At 44.0% G+C, this 25,503-nt stretch overlaps 1 protein-coding gene across 6 annotated transcripts in view; it reads left to right on the top strand.

Annotated features, from left to right (window-relative positions):
• The window catches only part of SEPTIN2 (septin 2), an 877,282-nt gene that overhangs the window by 270,623 nt on the left and 581,156 nt on the right, over positions 1–25,503 (top strand). For all 6 annotated transcript variants that reach the window (XM_069213638.1, XM_069213641.1, XM_069213640.1 and 3 more), the window contains one exon: positions 17,931–18,054. In XM_069213638.1, coding sequence (XP_069069739.1) covers positions 17,931–18,054 — 124 coding nt within the window. The remainder of the gene's footprint in view (positions 1–17,930; positions 18,055–25,503) is intronic.

Raw genomic sequence — 25,503 nt, 5'->3', positions numbered from 1 at the left:
TATTTATCCAGTATCTATAACTGTGAGGTGGGTATGTAATTAGTGTGGAACACTTCATTGTTGAAGGCGTAAGATTAAAATGCTTGTGAGAGGAACTCAGGTGGATACTACAGGACCTACAAGAGGCTGAAACTAATCAAATGTTGTCCTGATTTCTTTCACACAGTAATTAAGCTTCTTGGTCAGATTACTAGGTTGGATAAAGCCAGTTATCTGTTTGCAAACTAGACCCTGAAATATTATAAATGTGGACTTGAGGCTTTTAGGCTACTAGTTAATAAGCTAAGTGCAAAACAAGCAGAAAAGTTGGTGATTAAAATTGTGAACACTAACGATGAATGTTAATGAGCAGGATTCTAAGAAAACTACATGCTGCTAAGCCCACCCTGGAGACTATTCCGAAGCGCTTCCTCTTGACTGTTAAAATGCTGACTCTCTCATTGGAAGAGAGTTAAGCCAGTGGCTATTATTGTCATTCCCAAACCTAGATGCCATTTTGCTTCCAACTGCTTTGTTTCATGGAGCCCAGTCTAATGATACTAAAGACAGTTATCCAATTTATGTATATAATTATAACAACATATATAAAACACTTGATCCAGCTCTCCTGTTGGAGTCTGTTATCCTTTATTAGGGGTTAAAGCATATCTCTATTAGCAGAAACAGTCCTGAGGATGGCTTTTTGTACTGCTTACATTTGGGACTGAAATTGTGACGTGGGTGCCAATTCTTCTCTGTAAATCAACCTTTGGATCTGTGTCCATGAACTATCTGTTCCACACAATGGATTATCATACATTAATTTACGTTGAAAACATAATCCCTAATTTAATATATACAGGCATAAGTGTATGTTTGTTTTGCTATGAACTCGATATCTATCTTTTAATAGCTATTTGCATTATCATTTCTTTTAACAATTTACATCACATATGCCTGCTCTTTCAATTGTTTACTTCTGAGTTTGCTTCATTCCACTTTGATGATTTCTTTAGACCTACTCATTCGTTTTGTGTGATTAAATCGGAGTTGTCACCATTGCATATATGAAGTTTGAAGCCCTATTTTAAAATAGCCCCTGTGGGCCCTTTACCTTTACTGTATTTGATACCCAAGCTCACAAGAGGCTATTGAGGTGCCCTTTTCCTTTTGAACATGCTTAATGGAGGGCCTCTTTCAACAATGTAGACCATGGTTTAGAATCCTGATCCCCTTTCTGAGAACTGCTATAAAATGAACCAAAGCTTATGTGTGCAGCAGCTGCTCAGCTAAGTTATTTAACGTCTTTCAGCCTCATCTACGTGAATTTGATGTCACTAATAACACAGTATATAAAAACTACTGCCTGGTGATCTTCCACCACTATATTCCTTCCTGGTTTCCTAGCTACATCTGCCTCACCAACAGCATTTCCATAACTACTTTTCCCTCTCTGTAAAATACCTAATTAAGTTTTTCCTACACAATCACATTAATCACCCTTCTTTGATCACCCTCACTAACACTGCTGTGTAAGTAGCTTGTTTGCTGAAAACAAGATTCTGTTTAAGCTTTTCATCCTTCTCTTCAAATCAATCCTTAGCCTGTTACCTTAATCGCAAGTAACTTTAACATTTACACCTCCTTGCATCCCATGCTTAGCTTCCCATCATACTTTGCTCACTGCTCTGGATTGTTTGTTTTCTGTAGCTCCCCAAGGACAATGGGCAGGAAAGGTGTATTCAACAGACTCCCATGCAGCCATTCCACACATGATGAGGCTCATGTTCCTTCCTCAGATGAGTTTAACTATATGGAATGCATATCTTGTGAGTCCTCTCATCCATGAGATAGTGGAGTGGCATCTGTCCTGTTGTACAAGAAAGAGGCTTAGAAAATGTGCAGACAGCGCTCCATCTAGAATGGAATGTTAGATCTGTGATATTGTGGTACACATCTGCTGAGTAAATACCAGCACTGATGATGGAATGGTTTGTGAAGCGAGGCTCCCTAGGCCTCTTGATGTGGCAGTAATAAACTGCCTGAGATCAGAATGTCCTATGTTCCAGAGAGAGTTAAGTTTCTGTCCTACCCAATGTGTGAAAATTATGGTGTTCATGGACAACTGCTCAATATATCAGAAGAAGAGGAATGATTAGTTGTGCTAGCATAAAATGATGCCTGATTTGTTGGGCTGCTACAAAAACATTGGACCTGTCTGAGGCAACGAAGGAGACTGTAAGCAGATGAACATAGTGGTTCTGTCTGGTTGGGCCTAAAAATCTTAGTGACTTTAGGCATCACTGTTTAATTATTAATCAAGAATCTCCTCCTTTGAAGGTGTGTGCAGATGACCTAGACTAAGGCCCTCATTTTAACCCTGGTGGCATTTAGACCGCCAGGGTTAATCTGGTGGCATCACTGACACATCACCACTCATACCGGTATGGCGGTATGAACCGCGGGGCCGGTGATGTGCATCTCTGACCCGGCGGTCCACACATGACCACCAGGGAGTATAATGAGCCAGCCTATTGGCATGGATTTTGCGGCGGTACCACCACCACGAAAACCGTGGCGGTAGGGCTACTGGTCTATTTCCTTCCCTGTCACCGGTAGAATGACCCCCACTCTCCCTAGAATCACAGTGCTCCACCTAGAGTCACAGCGCCCCCCTCCCCCTAGAATCACAGCTCCCCCACCCCATAGAATCACAGCGCACCCCCAACCACCTCCCTGCAATCATGCACACACACACACACACACGCACAACTCATGCACCACTTCCATACACACATTCACTCACTCATCCATACACGCATTCACTCACACATGTTCACGCGTACACATTGACATGCAGACACACACACTTTAACATTCATACACGCAATCACTCACATGCATACAACCACACATACAACACAACACTCAAGCATATACACACACGCAGACACCACACACTCGCACACAACATCCCCCCACACTCCACTACCCTGACAGACCCCCGACTTACCTTATCTGCCGAGGAGGTCCCCCATCAAGGAACAGGAAGGGACGGTGCTATTTCTAGCAGCGCCCTGCTAGGCCATATGAATGGCCATAATAAGATTGCCGGCATCCTTCTGGTGGGGCGGTGCAGCACCCAGGTCCCTTGCCCACCGGCATGGCTACTGCTGGATTTTCACACTAACTCTGGTGGAAATCCAGCAGTGTCCATATTATGGCGGGCGGAAGACCATCACCCATGGCCATCGGAAAAGATGACCGATGTCATAATGAGGGCCTAAGTCTTTTGTTATGCGTTAAAGTGAGCTTTGAAAATGTGATCGGGGCTCACTGCACTGGACAAAAGATCCATCCTTTGAAGGCTTTAATCCCAAAGGTTTTTGGAGAAACTGTACATGGCAATGACCTTATTGACTATGGTAATTTCCAGAGTCCCCCGGACAATGAGTTTGAAAGGGCTGACTGTTGGCAGAATAAGCACAGCTTCAACTTCTCCTTCTTTTAGACAGTGAAGCCTGTTATGTTCAATAGGGATGTCAGTTGAGGTTTAGGGACCTTTATTCATTTTTCTTGAGGTATTAGTTACAGAAATGTATTAAGCTCGCACATCCCTTCAGAGGGCGGTGGACCACTGTGTAGCAACCGAAGTATCTCAAATGTGAGGTAAATGGTTTACAGTGAAAGTCAAGCCAGCAGTCATTTAAAATGTCCTCTGAAGTAAGCACTGGAAGGAGGGAGCACATCATTTTTTAAATTTTTTGTTTTTGTTTTTTAGTAGATCACGACCCATACATAGGGCCTTCTCATTCTACAGAGATTCCAGTTCTGGATGTATTTGGGGATGGCCCTCATAAAGCCTGAATGGCCAAGGTTACTGATGAAGACTATGTTAATGTGCCGGTAAATTATGGGATTTTTGGGGGGGGGGGGGGCACTCTGTAGTTAACGTAGAACCATCCTTTGAGTTGAAACATTTTTCTGATCAAGAAAGAGGACTAAGAGCTGCAAATTTTGATCTTTCTTAATGAGCTGAATGCCTACTTGATTAACTGGCACTTGAACATGGAGATAAGGGTTATAATAGGTTTTCCTTTCCGTATCTGTGCACCAGCTCCCTGAAAGTTCCTCCAGTTTTCTTTGCATGGATGGTATGACCGTTAAAGGTCTGTTTAGTTTTTTCCAAACTTTGTCCTTCAGAAAGCCTGGATGAGGGAACAATGAATTGGCTGATTATTTCATTTTTATGGCCCTGGATGAAGAGGATATATATATATCTTTTTTTTAACATGTTCATCAGGCGGTACCCTTGTACCAGTGCTTGATAGGTAATAAATAAGTTTAGTGTAAAAATAGTCCATCAAAACAATCATACTAATAAAATGCAATCCTTGCTATCAAAACCTCCGAAAGGTCATCAAAATATGATTAACATAAGACTATGCATTCATAATATTCATCCTCTCATTTTTAATACAGTTAAAAAAAAGTTAGATCTACTATTAAATGAACAAAATGCATGTTAGCTTGTAATAGTATAACCCCCTGTATATGGATAATATCTGTTTTATAAATAAGGGTTTTAAAAATGTGATTCAAGCTGATTTAAAATACAAATAATCTATCAGAAAATGACATATAGAACAGTTCTTGTTTAATGCATTTGCACGTCCCTTTTTAATCCTGCCAATTTTTACACCATTGTTGGTATGAGAAGATAGAATGGCACCCCAGACACATTTTTTAGTAATACTCATTGAGATTTCTCAGGTAATCTCCATTGATAGTCATAAGCACCGAATAATTCCACCCGTGAGGGGACCCCGCAGCACTTTTAATGTTATCTTAAGTGTAGATGTCAGTCTTTCTTCAGGAAGGCCCGTAGATACTCTTCACACATTAATACTGTGCAGTGTATAGGAAAGGCTATAATGTCAAATTTCTTTGGACTGCTTTTAAAAAAGCTAGTAAATATATTTGTACTTACAAACTTAAGGCCAAAAAAATTGGCAGAAAGTTATTTCGTTAGTTTAATCTCTTTTGCAAACCCTTTTTCAAATGGAGAAAAATGAATGAAAACAATGACAGTGTAGCTCTGTAGGGTGCCATTAGTTGAATGTGAAAATAGTCTGCACCTTTAACTGCCCAGAGGCCATCAGTATCCCATCATACCCAGCAGGTGGTAGTTGCTTCATTTCTTTTGTCCTGCTCCTGGTGACAGGTTCTTGGAGCACTGAGCTCAGCCCTTTTGGCTGTTTTATGCTACTTATTTAATCTCTCCCTAGGTTTTTCTGCTTCTTCCTGACAGAATTATTTTTCCATTGGTCAAATAAAATGCCTTCTTTAATTGATGAGTGCCCAGCCTGTGGAAGAAAGAAAGCTAAGTCATACCCTCATTATGTCTGCATCACCTGCCTTTCTGAGAACTATGTTGCTGACTGAGGTCCACACTGCAGGAGGTTTTCCAGGTGTGCCTTGAGGGAAAGAGACGATTCGCCTAGATGGTACAGCGGAGCAGCGCAGGCAGCAGGTGCCATCAAAAGGTGGGACCTCCAGAGAGTGAGGAGAGGGTCAGTCCTCTATCGTTGCTCTTCCAATTTCCCATGACGAATCAAGTCATGGGAGATCTAAAAATAGAATCACACTTTGAAAAAGTCATTCCAAGCAGACGTTAAGAGCATCGACTTCAAGATAAGGCACAGTTACCTACATGTTCACTATCGAGGGCTATGTTGACATCGAAGAGAAGACTGTTGATGTTGAGATATAGAAGGTCGAAGAAGACCAAGAGGTGTGGGGTGTGTTGAGGTCAAGACACAGGAGATGCTCGACGTAGAGTCTGTCAACGGCGAGACCATCTAGACATGCGGAAAAGGTTAAAAAAAAGAAAAAAAAAAAGAGAAAAAAATAAAGTCCAGTATGTCTGCCGTCATCTCATGACTGAATACTCCAGGGTATATTCTCCTACATCCCCTGTGTTGCTGCCAGACTCTCCTACTCCTCTGTCTCTTTCTCTGCCTTCTCCACTTCCTACAGCACCTCCTCTGGCGCCTATCTCAACTCCGCTAATACGTCTTCCACGAAAACCTGTCAAAGCTTCTCCTTGGAGGCCTCTAGCTTCTCCATTAAGATCACGTTCCAGATCTCGCCATCCTTTGCATCATAACTGGCATTGTTGCAGATCACGACATGCCTCAACCCCGACCATCCTCGAGACACACACATCACCATCATGCGTCCAGGTCAAGAACACGGTCACAACATAATTTGACCCATTATTCTTAAAGTTCTTCTCCCATCCAAATACCAACATTGTCTGATTCCCCTCAACAAAGGGTGTCTCTAGTAGATGAAATAAAAACCATACAGGAGGTTCTTTTGAAAGGTGCTTCAGAACTGAACGTCTTGATGCCAGCTCCTGCACCACCTACATCTGTCATGTTTGAGACACCTTACCACCGATTGGCGTCCAGACCTCTCCTGCCATTCGTTCCAGGCGTATGAGAACCGGCCATGGAGCTCTTCCTCACACCGGCCTCAGCCAAATCTGCTTCATTGAGTCTACAAAAGAAATGTAAACCTCCCGAACAGGACTCTGTTTTTCTGCTTACTCTCTTCCTGATTCTGTGGCCATCCTTAGGACAAAGCAGCAACAGTCCACCACTCCTTCATCTACAGTACCACCAGAGAAGGAGAGTAAAAATATTTGATTCAGTGGGGGCAAGGTTTGTAGTACCGCTGCCACTACATGAAGGCTGCAAGTACTTCAGCTCTTTTGAGCAGATACTACAGAGACTTGTGGGAGTCTTTACAGAAATTTGCAGACAACCTTCCTAGAGCTGAACAAGAGGACTTTCATGCAGTGGTTAATAACAGCATAATGTCTTCCAGACAAATAATTAGTGCTGATGCTGATTTCATTATTAGCAGCCTGTGAATACCATCATTGTGTGGTCTTGAGAAGGCATTCTTGGCTTCGACTTGCAATCCTTAAACATGAATTCCAACAGTGCATTCTTAATCTGCCATTATGGCTATCCACCTTATTCGGCAGCCATATGGATGACAAAATAAACTGGATGAAGCCCGATTTGAAGGCAGTGGGTCTCAACAGGAACGTCACACAAAAAGCCTTACCAACAAAGTTTTTACCCATTGATGGTTCAAAACCCTCAATGCCACCAAGGTTGCCAGCAAAACCAACCACAAAGACCTTACCCACAGCAACAACGTCAACTGCCTTGAGAAATAGCTAATGGCCTGCTCAAGGGGGGGAAACCTGCAGCAGGCTCTAAACAATGAATTACACCATACCCTCTTCTGTTACCCTTTCAGGTAGGGAGAAGAATCTCTCATTTCCTGATACAGTGGCATCCCATCACATGACGCCTGAGTTTTAAATATTGTACGAAATTGCTATTGTCTCAGGTTTCCAAGTCCTATGCCAAATATACCACCAAACCTATCCAATCAACATCTGCAGATGTTGAACTTGAAAGTAGATATGCTTCTGCAGGAGCATGCAGTGGAGACTGTTTATTCCAAACAATGAGGCACAGGAATTTTTTTCCATTATTTTCTGGCAAAAAAGATTCCCCACAAAAAAGTTCAGACCCAATCTCGATCTGAAACAAGCCAACCTATGGACTCGAAGGGAGAAGTTGCAAGTGCTTACACTACATCAGATCTATCCCCACATACACCAAGGAGACTGTCTCTGTTCGATAGAACTCCAACTTTTAGGACCTCCATACTTTAATGTCCTAATAACCAAGAAACACAACATTTCTTTGAATTGTTGTCGTTCACGATCTTTAACAGTACAGAGTAAGTCAGTTTGGCCTCCTGTCAGCCACAAGAACTCTCACAAATTGTATGGCAGTTTCTGCTGCACACCTCAGAACTTCAAAGTTTTGTCTACCCGTAGCTAGATGATTGGCTGATCAAGGCTTTTAACACCTCACGACCCCAACTGCATTACCAGTTGACAAGCAATCTTCATGAGTTACGGCTACATATCATTCACAGAAAGTCAACCTCTACTCCCATCCAAACAGTGCGTTAGTTGGGGGCCACCATCTACACCATTCAAGCAAGAATGTTTCCTTCGAGGAGAGACTGTTATCAGTCTGTCTGAAATGTCACCCTGTCATGAAAGTCTCTCACCCCACAGTGAGAACAGTATCTTCTCAGCTACATGGCTTTTTGTGTTTGTCCGAATTTGAATGCTCGTCTCCACATGCAACCTCAACAGCAATATCTCGATCAATGGGATCAATTTTCAGGCAATTAGGACAACGTGTACACCTTCTCTCCCAGTGCGAAGCATTCTCTAAAATGGTGGTGCTCTTCCAACACATCCGCTTCAGGGGTGCCATTTCATCAGAATGTCCCTTCTCAGACATTAGTGACAGATGCTTCGCTGTTAGGATGGGGAGGGCATATGCATCACTTTCAGATTCAGGGAACATGGTCTCCAAGAGAGATGACTTTACATATCCTCGAGCTAAGAGAAGTTCATCTAGTGCTGAAGACTTTTCTCCTGTCCTTCAAGACTCAATCCCTGCTTGGTCAGACAGACAACACTGCAACCATGTACTTTCTCAACAAGGAGGGACAACAAATTCCAGGGTATTGTCTCATGGTACCCAGACAGTTTGGATTTGGCTGATAGAGACATGTGGATCACTGCAACCCATCTTCTAGGTGTTTAAAATGTTCAAGCAGACTCCCTAAGCAGTCACTAAAAAAAAAAAAAAAACACAAATGAGTTCTTCAAAACATCATGCAAATCATTTTCAGCAGGTGGGGCACTCTGCACATCGATTTTTTGCCACTGCGGGAAACAGAAAATAGCCATGCTTCGTCTCGAGGTAGTTTGAACCAGGGACAGCGGGGAATGCCCTATAGATTGACTAGTCTGGCAAACAGCCCTATGCCTTTACTCCTATCCCCTGATTTCAGCAGTTCGTATCAAACTTATTTAGTTGAGGGACAGAATGATCTTGATAGCTCCGAAGTGGCCCTGAAGATGGTGGTTCAGACCTTTTCCACATGGCGGAGCATCCACACATGAAGCTGCTGTGCATACCAGACCTTTTCCCAAAGTTAGGCGGCCAAATGATCTGCATCAATCTCTCTGCTTTGAGTTTAACAGCATGACTCTTAAGCTAGTTCAGTATTGGCATTTGAACATTCCACAGAACTGTATGAAAATTCTCAAGGAGGCAAAATGTCCAACACGTTCTGCTTGCTCTTTGAAATAAAAGATTATCTAACTCGTGTTTTGACCAGAACTTTGATGCAACCAAGTGCCAAGAAGAAGCAATACTTCCATTCTTGCTTTACCTTGCCAAATCAGGCTTATGCTTGCCTTCTTTAAAGGTTTATCTTGCGGTAATTACTGCCTACAGAAAATGTCGTTCACAGACTTATTTTTTCAAGCTTCTTGTTCTTAAGGTTTTTTTGAAGGATTTGAAAAGGTTATAGTCCTCTTGCGCCTCATGCAGGCTCTTTTTGAGCCCAGTCACAAATCGTCCTTGCAACATCTCTTGTGTAAAACTGCTTTCCTCATAGCGATCACATCTGCTTGTATGGTTAGCGAAACCCAGGCTTTGTTTTCATGAACTACTCTCTGTTTTTCATTTCAGTAAGGGTGGTTATGAGGACTTATCCATAATTCTGACGTAAAGTAATTTCAGACTTTTACGTTAATCAAACTATTTCCCTTCCTATTTTCTATCGGCACCTTTCCACACCTGCTGAAAGGACTCTCCATTCTCTACACGTCAGGCTAGTCTTAATATTTTATCTGGACAAAACAAAAGCTATCCAAAGATTGGAGTGTGTAAACTGTGGGCCAGTCTCTACAGGTCTGGACACATCCAAACAGGCCATATCCCAATGGATAGTATCTTGTATTCTATTGTGCTATCAGAAGACAAATAAGGTTCTGTCCAGTAGACTGAAAGATCACTTTACTAAAGGGAAAGCAGTCACTGCTGCTTTAATAAGAAATATACCAGTAGCTGAGATTTGTAAAACCGACTCTTGGGGAGCTTAACACACGTTTATCAAACATTGTTTGGATTCAGTTGCTAGAGCAGATGACGCTATATTGATTGCTCACGCAGCCTCAAAACATCAGCGCCTTTTAGCCTTATTTGTTGCTTTTATGGACAGTAGGGATTTGTCCACCAAATAAAAAAAAAATAAAAAAAAACATTTTTTGGTGGTTTGACCTAAGAATACCAAACCAAAAACATCCAGTGTTTAGCTCCAGGACAGATCTTAACCAGAGTGGAAATGTTTTCTTACCTGGGGATCTTATTCAATTCTGGTCTTAGCTAGAAACTGCTGATAAAGAAAAATGTAGGAAATTTAAAGAGGACCATCTTTGGCCTGTATGCCTTTGCTAGTCACCTTGGTTAAGAGCCCCCAAAATTGAGACACTTATATAAAGTCAAATGTATTCCAGTGGCAACGTTTGGATGTGAGATCTAGGAGTATGCCCTTATTTAGCAAATGCAGGTGACATGAAATATGTTTTGAGGGGTCTTTTGGGTGTATGAACGGTTATCCCAGCTGAAATCGCACACAAACAATTGAGCATGAGTTTTAGTACAGATTTTATCTGCCTTCAGTTTGGCATAAGAAGGAGCTAAAATTAAATAGGTTAATTCTCTGGGGCTGTTTGTTTTTGTATAATGTATTTTATATACCATGACTTCATTATATAAAGTCCAATTTCCAAGAACCAGGGTTATTTTCTGACCCTGAGGGTATCAGAAAAAAAAATCTTGCCTGGATCAAGCAGGCTTTCTCCCTTAGGGTGGCGCTGAACGAGAGGCCCTTGCTTTAACCAAGCAGTCTATGCTTCAGTACATAATGACAAAATCAGTCAGTGGGATTGAGCCTTACCTTAACTCCTTCTGGAAATGCCCAACCACCATCATTGTCTACTAACCTATTTTAGATTGGGCATATTTCACCAATTATTGTTCCCTAAAGGCCTTTAATATAAACCATCCAATTTGCCTCATTCATGTGATAATGTATCAGTTTGATATACCATGGACATTGTTCTTATCTAGCCCAGATTTATTTCCTTTGGCCATAAACACAAGGCCACCCCTACTGTCAGTAGATTTGAGACAGGTCAGACTTTTATTAGTCGTGGTTTCTGGCTAGTGTTTATAGCGCAGGTTTTTAGCCTTTTGCCTACATACATTGCTTTTAACTGCTGACTAGGTTGTTCGTTCTTTTAGCCATAAGAACTTTGTTCATGTCGGTCAGTGGGCTTTTTGAACCTTCTCTATTTTATACATTTAGTAATGTATCTTTTTTGTGTGACGGATTTTGTATACTTCTTTGAGGATCAGCAGGTGGTTATTGAAATGTACACTTATATGTTTTTTTTTGTTATAAAAATCGAATAAAGTTAAATATTGATGAGATGCTCAAGTAGAACAGGCTTCCATGAGAAATCTGTTTGCTTTATTTGGTTGGTTGATTCTTTTCCACCACTCTTTGGTGGGGATGGGCATGCAACTCTGTTCAGTGCGTATGGCTATCATGAGAGATCCCCTGAAAGAGAAGTAATCCCAGTTCTCTCACAGGGGAATCTCTATTGAAGTCATAAGCAAACCTCCTCTCCCACTTACAGTGGAGTTAACATGGGTAATTATTGGACCTATCAAACAATGCCACATTGCAGCAAAAAGAACTGATGCAACTGCCACCTGCTGGGCGTGAAGGGGTACTGGTGGTCTCTGGTCCCTTAAAGGCACAGATGCTATTTTAATAATCACCTAATTGCAGCGTATATGGCTACACTGTCTTTATTTTTCGTCATTTTTCTCCTTTTATGAATGGGGTTTGGGAAAGAGATTTAACTAACCAATTAAATTCCTGCCGGTTTTTTGGCCTTAAGTTTATATATACATATATATTTATTATCTTTTTTAAAAGCTGACTGAAGAAATTGCTTGTTATAGCCTTTCATGTCTGAAGTGTTTCTACCGGCCTTCCAGAAGAAAAGTGAACAGCTACGCCTAAAAAAAACTTAATATTTAAAGTACTCTGGGAGCCCTGCACGTGGGCGGGACTATTCAGTATTTATGACTTCAGTGGAGATTCCCCTGAGAGAGTCTGGGATTACAGGTAGGAAACCTTTCCTTATTCACCAGCAAGGTGTAAACAAATGGGACGAGGTTAGCGTGCCCCAGGGTTTTTACAGGTGAGCCAAATTGTATATTTTCAGATATATTGTTATTCGCTTTGTCGTTGGCACAGCCTGGTTGTGCTGTGGCCACTGTTAAAGGCTATCTTTCGGCCTTCTTATGTCTTCCAGATCAACCCTCTTCATTCAAATCCCCTTTGGTTTTTACGATTTTTGAAGGGACTTACTAATAGGTTTCCTCCCACTCCTTTTATCACGCCGCTGTGAAACTTGAATCTGGTGTTGACTTTGATGGGCTCTCCCTTTGAGCCTCTTCATTCTAGTCCCTTGAGGTATTTGTTTTTCAAAACTGTGTTTCTGATTGCCATTACGTCGGCTAGACGTGTTTCTGAACTGCAGGGTCTTTCTGTTCTCCCGCCATTTACGACTTTTCATAAGGACAAGGTGGTTTTGAGGACCAGGGCGGCTTTCCTCCCAAGGCATAGTGTCTCTGTTTCACTTGGGACAATCCATAACTCTCTCGTCGTTCTGCCCTCCTCCACACCCATCTAAGGAGGAGGAAAGACTCCATCGTCTAGACCCTAAGAGGGCTCTCAGCTTTTATATTGACAGGACGAGAGCGTTCCGGTTGGATGAACAATCTTTTATCCGATACGTGGGGAAGAGGAGAAGGGTAAGGCCGTCCACAAGAGAACGGTCTCCAGGTGGGTCGTTCTTTGTATTAAAATATGGTACTCATTGGCGAAGAAGGATCCTCCTGAGGGGATCAGAGCCCATTCCACCAGGGCCAAGTCTACCTCATCGGCTCTGACCAGAGGTATTCCGGTGGCGGACATCTGTATGGCTGCGACTTGGTCTTCCCTCCAGACCTTTGTAAAGCATTATTGTCTGGATTCGGAGGTGCGGAGGGATGGCAATTATGCGTGGTCTGTGCTGCAGGAGTTCCTGGTGTGACCAGATGGACACCCTCCTCTAAGGTGGTACTGCTTTGGGACTCTATTCATTAGGTGAAGAATCCACAGGTAGTTGTATTCATCAGAAGAGCAAGTTACTTACCTTCGGTAACGCTTTTTCTGGTGGATATATTAGCTACCTGTGGATTCCTCACGGTCCCTCCTGCCTCCCTGTTGTCTGTCTGGTCATACCAGGATCGCCTTGGGTTTGCACTTCAGTACCTTAATTTCTATGTTTCTATATATGTATATATATTCATAGTTGCAATTCAGGTTATTTCCAAGTTTTCAAACTGTTCATGATGGTATGCTCTTTTTAAGGAACTTTGTAAAAGTTTTATATAAAGGTTCTCCATAAAGTTTTATTATTTGTGATCATGAAGTGTTTAGGTTGTCGATGTTTTCTAAATGTTTCAAAGGCACGTCAAAAATTGCATAAACTGACGTCAGTACGCCGACGAGGGCCTCTTATTGCCACAATGACGTCAGACGGAGCCGCATGGAGTCGGGCAATTGTGACGTCCTCGCCGACGTGCAGAGCTAGAGAGAAGTTTCCGTTGAATGCTACGCATGGGGAGAGTTCATTAGGTGAGGAATCCACAGGTAGCTAATGTATCCACCAGAAAGAGCGTTACCGAAGGTAAGTAACTTGCTCTTCTCTTCTGTAGAGCCGACATAAGAGCCGATATAGATAATGGCGTTGTCCCATTCTGCAAGCGGGATTGAGTAAATTACTCAGTTTCCCTGATGGCGGGACTGCCTGCCCAATTTATAAATGACTGCCAAGGCAGTCATATATAACGCATTGCCTGGAACCACCGTCACAGCTGTTCCTGCCAATTTATATTACTGTTTGTTGCAGGGTTGTGGGATTTTCTCTTTCAAAGTAAAAAACAAAAATCTAAATAATGCTCCTCTCACCATGACAGTTATTATGAATGGGGGGGCATTAGTTAAATTTTACTGCCCCTCACTGCCAGAGTTTACCTTCCTGTGACAGATAGTAAGAAAAAAGGCTACATGTCCGCCTACCTAAATTGGGCGGGTAAACAGGTAGCCATTTCTCTAATGAACCCTTACTCAATCGGGCCATTAAAGAGGTTTGGCTATGTCAGGGACTGAGTAATAGCCATGGTAGCCAAACCTATAGACTGCCTGCAATTTAATAAGTTTGACGGACCAATATGTTGGATGTGTGTATACTCTGTTTTCACTCTTATGCACACTGCCAACATATAAAATGTCCCCATAGTCTGTCTTTAGCTGTCCCACATTAGGAAAAGATGAGGCACTCCTTTAGGGAGAGAATCTAAAGTAAGACCTCAATAAGGAGTAGTCCACCACTTGGTCCACTGATACTGTAAGGAAACTAACCCCTGTTGCAGAAATATCCCTATAAGCCTCTCTCCAACATTATGCCCCTGTTAGCAGCAGCTCACTGGTTTTCTGGAACCTCTCAATCATTTGCCGAAGTTTTGTCAATACATCTATGATGCTCAGGGGTGACACATCTACTACTATTTGGCTGATTGGTGGCCCAGAGCACCATCTCTACAGAAATTCAGCCACAGTCATCTGTCACAAAACTGCAAATCACACCACTCTTGGCACTCGCCCCCAAATCTTTCCTGACTCCATAGGATCCATGGTATTTCCAGGAGATCAGATGTCAACATGACATAGTATAACTTCTGTGAAAAGGAGAGATAAACGTGTATAGGGTTTCTCCATACAATCTGTTTATATGCAGTTGAAAATTCAAATCTTTGATAGTTATGTCCTCATGTATCTATCATCCTCATCTGAGCGTGCATTATTCAAGAAGAGCTGGCTGCTTGGCAGTAGGTAACTTTTGATTGGACAAAGTCATACAAGTTTCATTATGCACAACACCCTGAAATTGTGTCAAAGCATGTCACATCTAGTTAAGGTTTTGCAGCTACACTTACTGGAGTTTGCAGCTGTCCTGTCTGCAGGCACCTCTCTGGAAGGATGGGTGTGCCATCCTTCAAGAACTACTTGTGTATCACATATGTAAAAAACAGACCTGGTCAAATGCAGTTTTAACATGGAATAAAATATTGATATTCCTGTCTCTGGAAGCATATTAGTTAAGACACTATGCTGGCCAAAGCAACATTTTTGTGCAACACATGCCAGACCTGTGCCGCAGCTTGGTAGCGGTACTCATCCAAGACTAATTTGAGTGATGCCAGTGGGTGCTGGATGTCTGACAAATTCTAGCGTTTCATCACAGGGTTTTCACATCATTGGAACCTATTTGTCAATCTTCATAACGGCAAATTCCCATTCTATGTACACAAGTTTTTTTGTTTATTTTTTAAACTTTTATTTAGTTACATGGGTTTTTAATATGCAGCTTTGATGGAATGTATTAGGCATCTCTGAACACATCAAAGTATTGCATTTGCTTGTTTACCATTATCATAAGAATTCATAGCAGTGATCATGTGGGTATGCAGTGTAAGATGTGTTGAAGTGGAACCTTCTAGTGCGGTTCTGTGGAGAGAAGTGGCATTGGAGTGTCTGATATGTGGCCTGTTGTAAGACCATGTGTTGACCCTGTGTCCTTGTTCAGCGCCTGTGCGGTTTGTCAGGCTGGAGGGATTGTGAGGGGAGGTCTATTAGTGACTTCTTCCCTGTATCGCTTTTCTCACCTTATAAAGGTTTGGCACGGGCCCACCTTGCCTTGAGTTTCTGTGGTGTCGTGTATCGGTGCGGTGAGTTTTCAATTTGCGTAGACTGACCACACCTTTCCGGACACTATTGTCCATGCTATGCATTATTTGCATGAGCTTTTCCATCTGTTTGCCTGATTACATGCCTTCCAGGAAAATTTAAACTTGAACTTGAGCACCATCGTTTTAGTGGTGCAGGGATTTGGCCCAGACTACACTGATAGGCATTCCTGTGAATATTTGATATGCTAACTGCATTCAAACTAAACCACACTCTTCTCTCTAGAGAGCAGAGTCAAGTCCTGCAGCACAACCTAGCATCACTTTCACTGATGTTATGGCTGCTGATGAATTGGAGATTGACTATCCGTTATAACTGTAATGGAACATTTCACCATTGTTGATGAGGTTGGTGTTAAGGTGTTTTAGATAGGTTTACATGTTCCTGTCACCTTTAGCTAGCTTGAAATAATAATAAAAAAAGTTCCACATATTCAAGCACCTTCAGAATTTATTAAGTAGAAATTGTATGCTACTGGCTGGAGTATGCGCTGGATGGACCTTTTTAGTTTTTGTAACTACTGAATATTTGTATTTACAGTTTTTGCTAGGTATTGTATTAGATGGGTTAATGTCATGCAAAATACAAATAAAATGATCGGATATGTCAATTACATGGTGTTTTTCTTAATGTCCCCATAAGTGTATGAATTGCTACATAGTCCTAATGCTCCTTGACAACTGCTTCAGAGTGGTGTTATGGGAGGATGGGTAGAAAAGGCAGGTACATAGAGGGAATGCCTCCTTGGGGTAGGTCTCTGGGCTGGGCTTGGTGTGTGATAGTATACCACACCAGTCCCATGACACGCTTGTTCCCATGAAGCCTTGTCCTTATCCGAGGATGGTTTCCTTTTACACCATCCATTTAATTTACAATGTAGTTGTGAGTAAGTGACTCACTTTGCATGCGCATTTTCAGACACTGAGTTCTTCCCAAGTAGTTTAGGGGAAGTGTTTCTTTGTTATTTGATCCTGATGAAGCGCCACTTGATCCGAACGGACTCTTTCGGTGCGAAACATGTTGACTTGTTATGATGGTTGAACATATTTTTCTTCTCCCATCTCTGTTCTGTTGGTAGAGTGACTGAGCATTATCTCTTTTTCATTCCCTGGCATTCTTTTACCTGTGACCAAAACCCTTCGCTGATCAATAAATTGCATGTTGTTTGTAGGGTTCTTGAACCAATTGTATCCTTTTTCTCTCCCCTGCTCTTTCCTTGCATGTGAGTTTGAACTCATCCCTAAATTTAAGCTATGGCACAGACATTCAGTAAAGATCTCTGGCAAAGTGCCCCCTTGCGGTGGGCCCGTCAGACATTGCTGTGCCAGTCTGACTAAGAGCCATCCCTGTAATGAAGATTGGCATCAATTGAATGTGTGAGGGTATTTGCTTCCAGATATAGGAGTGCCTAGTGGAATTTATCATCTTCTGTGGAACGGTGTACTCTTACATATTAAATTATTATTAGAGGAGGCCGTACACTGAACCATTAACCTCTCTGTCCCTCTTTATGATTATATAGGGACAGAGAGGAACAGGTGATGCTCAGCAGTAGTTTGAATAGCATTATTTTGGAGTTAAATCTGTATACTTGTCAGAATTGCGAGCTTTTCATCATTTTCCTGGGTTATATAAAATCTGCTTTGCACCAGTGAGAGTTATTTTTGGAGTACTTAACTCACTCCAGAATCTCAGAACGTATAATATGTTATGTTGCAAGTTTCCCCAAAGCAGATAGCATAATAAAGCTTATTACCCTTCTATTAATCTCAAAAGCTGAGGGGGCATGAAGAAGAGCACAGCTAGACAGCATAATGTGTGCCACTTTGGGCTTACCTCCATTCTAAATCTTCTGCTTATACTTTTAAGTGAATGATTTTTTTAAGTTGTAAAATTTTGAGTTTGTTAATGTAATGTTGAAACTATGAACCCTACTAGATTACGTTTTTTTTTTTTATGTAATGGCTGACATGTACAGTAAAGTTATGAGATTCCTTTACAACAGGTAGCCAGAATTGGGCCATGTCAAACCTTATCCTTTCTTTTTTGTCTAGATAAAATTGAAAGGACTGTAGAGATTGAAGCCTCAACGGTTGAGATTGAGGAGCGTGGAGTGAAGCTGCGCCTGACAGTTGTTGATACCCCAGGATATGGTGATGCAATTAATTGCCAAGATTGGTAAATACTTCTGTGTTGCATATATATTTTGCGAAGTGATCATTCCAAGCAAAGATTTTGAGGTTTGTGTTAAGTAAAGGCGCTTGCAGTACAGTTCTAGACCCATAGACATTTGAAAGAAAACCAATTGATCATTCATAATCTTTTTTGTGGTTTCTGACAAAGCCTGACCTTGGTAAAATGCATGCTTTTCAACAAAGATGTAATATATTTAAAACTTGAATCATCCAAGAACCCACCAAACATATTGAAACTCAAGGTATCCTGGTCAGAAAATGAGGCACATTTACACGGACCAAGTAGTGGCCAAATGGCAGTGTATCAGATTTAACCTAAATCTGGTAAATGGGTATTGATTCATGTTGGTCACCAGTGTAAAGCATAGGGTGGGTGTGGCTAAGCAGCGAATGGTGTGAGGCGGTTTGCTCGAGAGCTCCGAAACAGATGTCCTCATCCTGGCCACCGCACATGGCACCTGGGGGTAGACAGCAGGGCACTTCATACCCCATGACAAAGGAGAGCTCCTGACAATGCTGAGGGCTCAACTGTGGTGGGTGGGGACGGACTTTTGTGTGCGATGCCTCAAGGTGGCGCCTACCCCCTGATCCGACCAGCCAGTAGAGTTCAAGTGATGCAGAGCACAACTCCCTCATCAAGGGGTACACAGGGGAGCAGACCTGCACAGGATGACCTGGGCCTGAGGACCTTGATGCCAGGTGGACGAGGCGTGGGGGAGAGCCTCTGAGTGAGACCTAAAGGAAGGGCCTGCCCTTGGAGTGAACAGACCAGATACTGCTATGGACGGGCCCTGAGAGCTGCAAGAGCTGGAGAACAGCAACTAGGTGAGCGCAAGGGGGGAGCGCTGAGAAAGAAGAGACCCCCCAAACCCCGGACCGCATCTGCATTATCCTGCCACACTAAGAGCCCCAAACACTGACCCATCTGGCCCACTGCCTGATCTGGTGAAGCCTGCCTGCTGAGGGATTTACCGGCGAGCGGGCAGTGTCTTAATGAGAACGGGCCACTTCCAAGGATTCTCAGGGTGGCCGGCTGCAGCATTTACTTTTGCCCCAAATCCCCCCAAAAGCACCCCCACCCTTAGTATCCCGCCAGTCAGCATGGTACCCCGTACTGAGGAGGTGGTCATAGCCAACAGCTTCCCAGGTGAGGAGACGGGGAGGTCCCTGACTACTACATAGTGAGCCCAGGATTGGTACTCCATAAGTCCCTATTCAAACCACAGCAGATGCCCATTTGTAGCACCTCGGGGTCGAAGCAACTTCAGAGACTCCTCGCCAAGGAGTATTGGACCACCAGGAGTCCTTTGGACTACGAGGGCTACCACCTCTGCTCCCTGGTGCTGGTTGAGGGTGGCTTATGTGACACTAAACTGAACATTCTTACGGCAGCGCCCAGCTGATCTTGTGACGACTGTCTGCATGGTGACCTATGCACACACCCTCTGGTTGAGAGGGCGAGCAATCCTGTGGATCCCACTGTCTAGCCTGGGGACCAGGATTTGACATGCTGGTGCTGCCTTGAAGCGGGATCAGACTTCTGGTTGTGATCTAAACCTCAGTCCTTCGCATCGTGGGTAAGAGCATGAAGAAACAAGAAGAGGACCTTGGAGGCTCCTTCTGTCCCAGCACTGCCCCTGCTTTCTCGGAGCACACGGCAGCTGCTCCTACCGGAAATACACTGCTTGCTTCCACACTACAAGACATGTTGTAAGCTATCAATGCATCTCATGAGGCCCTGAAAACCAAGATAGACATGCTCAGCACTGATCTGGGTCTCCTACACGATGACTACCAACGGTTGGTGCAGAAGGTCACAACGACCGAGAGGGAGTGGTCTGAAACTATCCCAGTGGGTGGCGGCGAATAGCACCGGGCTGAGTTCCATTGAAACCTGCTTGAAGGCGCTTGAAAACAGAGTGGAAGACGCCTGAAATAGAGAACACAGCAGCAATATCAGAATGGTGGGACTTCCCGAGAAAGTAGAAGGCCCTGACATGGTCCTCTATTTGGAAGACTGGCTCCGTCGTGAAATTGCACCAGTGGGATTAACCCCCTTTTTCTCTTGGAAAGGATACATATTGCCTAGTATGCTTTAGGTTTGCAGACCCTCCTCTGGGGGTGGTATTGCTTGGGTATGTATTCTAAGGTAAGCAGTCCGCAACTAGAAGTCTCTAAGATGAACAAATTATTTACCTTCAGTAACACATTATTTGGTAGAGACATATTCTAGTTGCAGATTCCTTACCGACCCACCTATCACCCCTGCTCTGTGAACTGACTTCTAGAGACAGGAACTTCCCTTTTGGGGCCCTAGTTTTGGTGCACCAGAGTCAATCTTCTTCATGGCTCTTCACTTTTGGTGTGGAAAGTTGTGTAAAGAAACCCATGTCAGCGTGCCGGGATGGCCCCCACATACAACTCACGACATCATATCCGGCGACCATGGTGCCAACAATGGATGTGGAGTTGACAGACGCCACCTAATGGCGAGCAAGAATCCTGCTTGAAGAGAAATCACTTGATCCAGACTGATGCCGGGGGGAAATTCTAAGGTAAAGAGTCTGCAATCTCATATGCCAGGTGGGGCCACTGTTAATGATTTCACTGTGCTGATCAGGTAGGAGCCTGTGTGCTGTGAGAAACTGTGACCCTGTATGCCAGAGGTCATCTCCAGGAACGTCAATGTGACCTGATCTGCCAAGTCCTGCCAGTAAAGTTGAGGGTGCTGTGGGAGTACCTGTACACAGTCGGCCATAAGTGGTACCCAATAGAGGATTGTCGAAGTCACCCTCCACCAGCAGAGGAACCGTACACGTAAGCTGCAGAAGGAGCAGCAGAGAGCCCCAGTCGCTTCAGGAATGCGACTGCGAGTGAGAGAGACTGTATCAATTGTAGCTCTGTGTGGCTGACTCATCTGAACTCTGCTGCATCCGTTGCGAGCACACACAGACTTGGTTCACTTGGGGAACATAAGCCGCTTCATGCTTGCCATTGTTGTTAAGACTGGTTTCGAGTCTGTGGAGACTGGGAAGAGTTTGCTAAGTTGATGTGGTATCACTGATTTTAAAGTAGTGTCAAAGTGGACTTTTGAGACTGTGACTACTATTGGGGCATTCCATGGATGGTACCAATAGTGAATGAGGAATAACCACTATCACTAGTGTGAGGAAGGAGTTAGAGGGAAATAGCTACTGATACACACAATCTTTGACCACAAGGTTGACTTTGTAATTAGTGGTGAATGTTGTATTTTTACTTTAGTATGTTGTAGAAATAAAATCCTTTTTTTTTTTTTTTTCTTCAAATAAGTGAGTATTCGGCTGGGCGTTCATTTGTTGCCGATTGTGTTTTGAGTTGTGAGCTTGTGTTCACTGATCTGTATCCACACCTTCCCCCCCCCTCCCCCCCCCCCCCCCCTCTCCCACCCCCAGGGAGCCTTTGACTGCTCTGACCACACTATCCTGAGAGTCAGGTGCAGAAAGGGTACTTGGCCCAGTTTCTCAGAATTCATAGTAGTTTGGCCCTTGGACATCGGGAGTGAAATATCTAAACCACCACATTTGGACCCAGCAGCCCCTGCCTGCCCTATGGCCTTCTGAAAGGGGTTCTGACACCTCACAATCTGCCTCCAATGAGTTTTATACCACACCTGGCCCTCTCTACTCTTCTAACCATAATAATATGGTCATATAAGTAGTCACCTCCCCCTATTCAGTCATTAAACCAGTGCACTACTTTATTTTTCAATTGATGGGTGGATTCATTTACACCTTTCTTTAACCGGGGAAGATTTACAGACAGTTGGCAATATTAAACTTCGATTGAGATGAATTCCTATGAATGGAAGAGCGAGACCAGGTATGCTGAGGTGGACCCTCTGAATGAGTGGAATTTCCAGTAAAACATGGTCATTTCTGCTTGGTATTGGGGTAGTAGTAATACCCACAGAATTGACTATTTTTAAGGGGTCCTTGGTCATGGGGTATTATGGTGCCCTGAAATTCACTTTACCAGTCGGGCCTAGAGTAGCTTTATCTGCCCTCCCAATAGTCCACGACCTAGTGGGTATACAGCTAATCTTTTGAATTGCGCCTAAAGTGAACTTTCGACAATAGACGTTTGTAGGAAGGCTGGCCCAGTGTGTGGTGGACACCTATGGCGCTACACCTTATACTGGGTCTAGACAACCCTAATTAGATACTATTACAGTGTCTAGGTAGCCAGGGCTCTCTAGTGGTAGCTGTGGTGAGCAGCCAAGACTTATCTAGGAGGAGTGTGAAGTACTTACAATACCACAGTAGTCACAAAGTAACTAATCACACATGAAAGGAGCCACACAGTGTTGCAAAAATAAAGGTACTTATTATGGGAACACCAGACTAGATTACTATAGGCAAACTCCCCTTTTGGAGGTAGTTACAAAATAGACCTAGGTAAGTAATAGGAAATAGCACAAAATAACAAGAGCCCGATAGTGTGGCCAAACAATATACTAAAAAAGTGGAATGCGAGAATGCCCCCCCTACCCCCACCGGAGGATATGGAGTAGTTAGCCAAGGGCTTGGAGATTGTGGAACCCCAAAAGGTAAGTAGCTAGAAGGCTCCCAACAACCAGGAGAGCAGAGGTAAGTTACCTGGTTGTTCCATAGGCTAACATTGAGACTTGGAATTGGAATATTGCTAGAGCAGGACCAGGTCGGTGGAACCCAACTGTGGATTTGGGAAGAAGAGAACTTGCAAAAGAAGGGGACGGAGTCCACCACACAGGAGTGTCCATATGTTGCAGGGGGCAGTGCCCGCTCTTCTGTGGGTGAAAATCCAGGTTGATGGTGGTGGATGATGTCCAATTGAGGAGTCCAGGTGCTGCAGAGGAGTCCCTGAAGTCGCCCATGAGCTGTCCTTCGACAGTCGCTGGATTGCAGGTGGGTCAGTGGTCAGGAGGATCACCAACAAGCACAAACAAATGCAACTGGGGCTGGTTGAGATTTACAGAGCTGAAGAGGTCCAGCAAGGTCCTGGGGACTCAACCCTTGGAGGGACTCCAGGTTGACCCTCAGAAGAAAGGAGAGCCAGCAAAAGCAGTCTGAGCAGTGAGGCCTAGTCAGCACACCTTGAGAGATGAGTCCCACGTTGCTGGAGTAGCAGAGAGGAGACAGTCCTTGTAGAGTTAGAGTGCTGAGGGCCAGGGCTACTTGGAAGCTGAAGATCCCTCGGATCAGGAGTCGACACTCCTTGGTTGCTGCAGCAGTCACTGTGTACAGGGATTCTGTCTTGGAGGAAGAGGCAAAGGCTCACCTTCTCCCAAGCTGGACAGAAGGCAGAGAGTACTCAGGGGACCATCACCTTTGTTGGTGGGGGTGGAGGAGGAGGAACCCCTTGGAACCAACACTTGTGTTGGAGAATCTTCGCAGGTCTAGAGTACAGCAGATCTCAGCAGCTGGATGTCGTTGCCTGAGGTGCCTGCAGATGCAGTGGAGTGACTCTTTCCCTCCAAGGGAGATTACTCTTGCTGCTTTGGTGCAGCTGTGGTCTTGCCGACCCCAGAGGAAGCACAGCTGTGGACATGTTGCAAGTTGCTGCAGGAGCCGTAGAAACAATGTTGCAAGGAATGGTCATCTTGGTGTTCCATTGTTGTTTGATGCCTGTGTAATCATGCAGCGGTTCTGGTGGCCAGGAGCAGAAGAGGTAATTGCGGTGAGTCCTGGTGGAGTCTTGTGTGCCTAATCTGGGGACCCACCTGCAAGAAAGTCCCTAAATATTCCAAGAAGGGGCTTGGTCACTTAGCAAGTGCTCCCAGGGGCCTCTGCACACGCTCTTTTAAGAAAGATGGCAGAATCAACTAGACACCTGGAGGATCTCTGGGCACCACCCTTGGGTTGGTGATGGACCGGAGAGTGGTCTCTCCATATTCCTTTATCTGGTTTCAAGCCAGACCAGGAACTGGGGTTCCGGGACTGGTGCAAACCCGATTATGCTAGGAGGACATCAGATGTGCCCTTCAAAACAGTCTGATGGCATGGGGAGGATACCCCTCCCAGCGACGCCTATTTTCAAGAGAGAGGGTGTTGCATCCTCTCTCAAGCAGGAAATCCTTTGTTCTGCCGTACCCTGCTTTGTTCTGCCTTACCCTTCCTCAGCAGGTGGGCAGAATCCTGTCCCAGAGGCTGCAGCAGCGTGGGCTGCTCGCAGACCTTGGGAGACTGGTAGGAGCAATACTCTTGGGGGTGCTCTAAGGATCCCCTGAGTGCATGGAATCATGGCACCAATTCTGGAATCAGTTTTAGTATATGGTCCTGACATGTTTGATACCAAACATGTGTAGGTTTGGAGTCACCATTATGTAGCTGAACCACAGGTACATAGCTAAAATGGCTTCCCAGCGCTTGCGAAGTCCAGGGAATTGGAACTGGAGTTCGTAGGGGCACCTCTGCTCATGCAGGGGTGCCCACACACACACACAGGGGCCTGCAACCTGTCCTTTGGGCTAGAAGGTCCTACCATAGAGGTGACTTAGTGACCTCGTGCTGCGACCAGCAGTGACAGGGTGCATACACCTTTTCACTAAGACTGCAAATGTCAGGCCTGGAGACACAGTTTGCATTAGCTCCCATGAGTGGCATAAGGCATGCTGCAGCCAATGTGGGACTCCTGGTGTACCAATGCCTTGGGTACGTACCTAAGTACCATATACTGTGGACTTACAGGGGTACACCAGTATGCCAATTGTGGGGTGCAAAGGGTACCAAGGCAACCAAATTTAGAGGAGAGGGCTCAATCACTTTGGTCCTGGTTAGCAGGATCCCAATGAAAACAGTCTAAGCACACTGACTACAGGCAAAAAGTGGGGTTAACCATGCCAGAAAGAGGGATTTTCCTACAACGTCTCTCCCATTAGAGCACAACACAAGTAGTTGAATATCGTCTTGTGTGGATCTTAGCGGAAGCAATGGACTCAAATCAGCAAGTACCTTTTCGGTTACATTCAACCTGTGATTAAACATACCAAAGAACATGGTCATCAAAACCCCAAATTTATAATACTGTTGGTTTGTCAGTGGGTCCAGTTGATTTCTATCCCTTGCACCGCCCCCCTGATCCTTTCTCCCATTCATAATGTCTAAACCTCCTTTTTGACATCACACCTATCCTCCCCCAACTGTGTCCCTTTTGTCCATCTCCTGCTTTCCTTTTAAACAGTGTTTTTTGTTTTGCATGCAGGGTGCTGAGTTTCTAATAATTTGGGAATACTCTGATGCACCTCCACCATTATAGTTAGTGCTTATGGCTCAAAGGAAATAATTTCAAATTGTTTAATCTTCAGCTCCTCTTTCGTCTTGCACAAACTGAGACTGAGTATGACATACAGGATACCATTTTTCACATCTGATTTGCAGAACCGGCATTTCTCTAGGATCCAGTTAATGTATAG

Source organism: Pleurodeles waltl, chromosome 11 (genome assembly GCF_031143425.1).
Source record: "Pleurodeles waltl isolate 20211129_DDA chromosome 11, aPleWal1.hap1.20221129, whole genome shotgun sequence".
Lineage (NCBI taxonomy): Eukaryota > Metazoa > Chordata > Amphibia > Caudata > Salamandridae > Pleurodeles > Pleurodeles waltl.
This window is presented reverse-complemented; position numbering and strand designations above follow the sequence as displayed.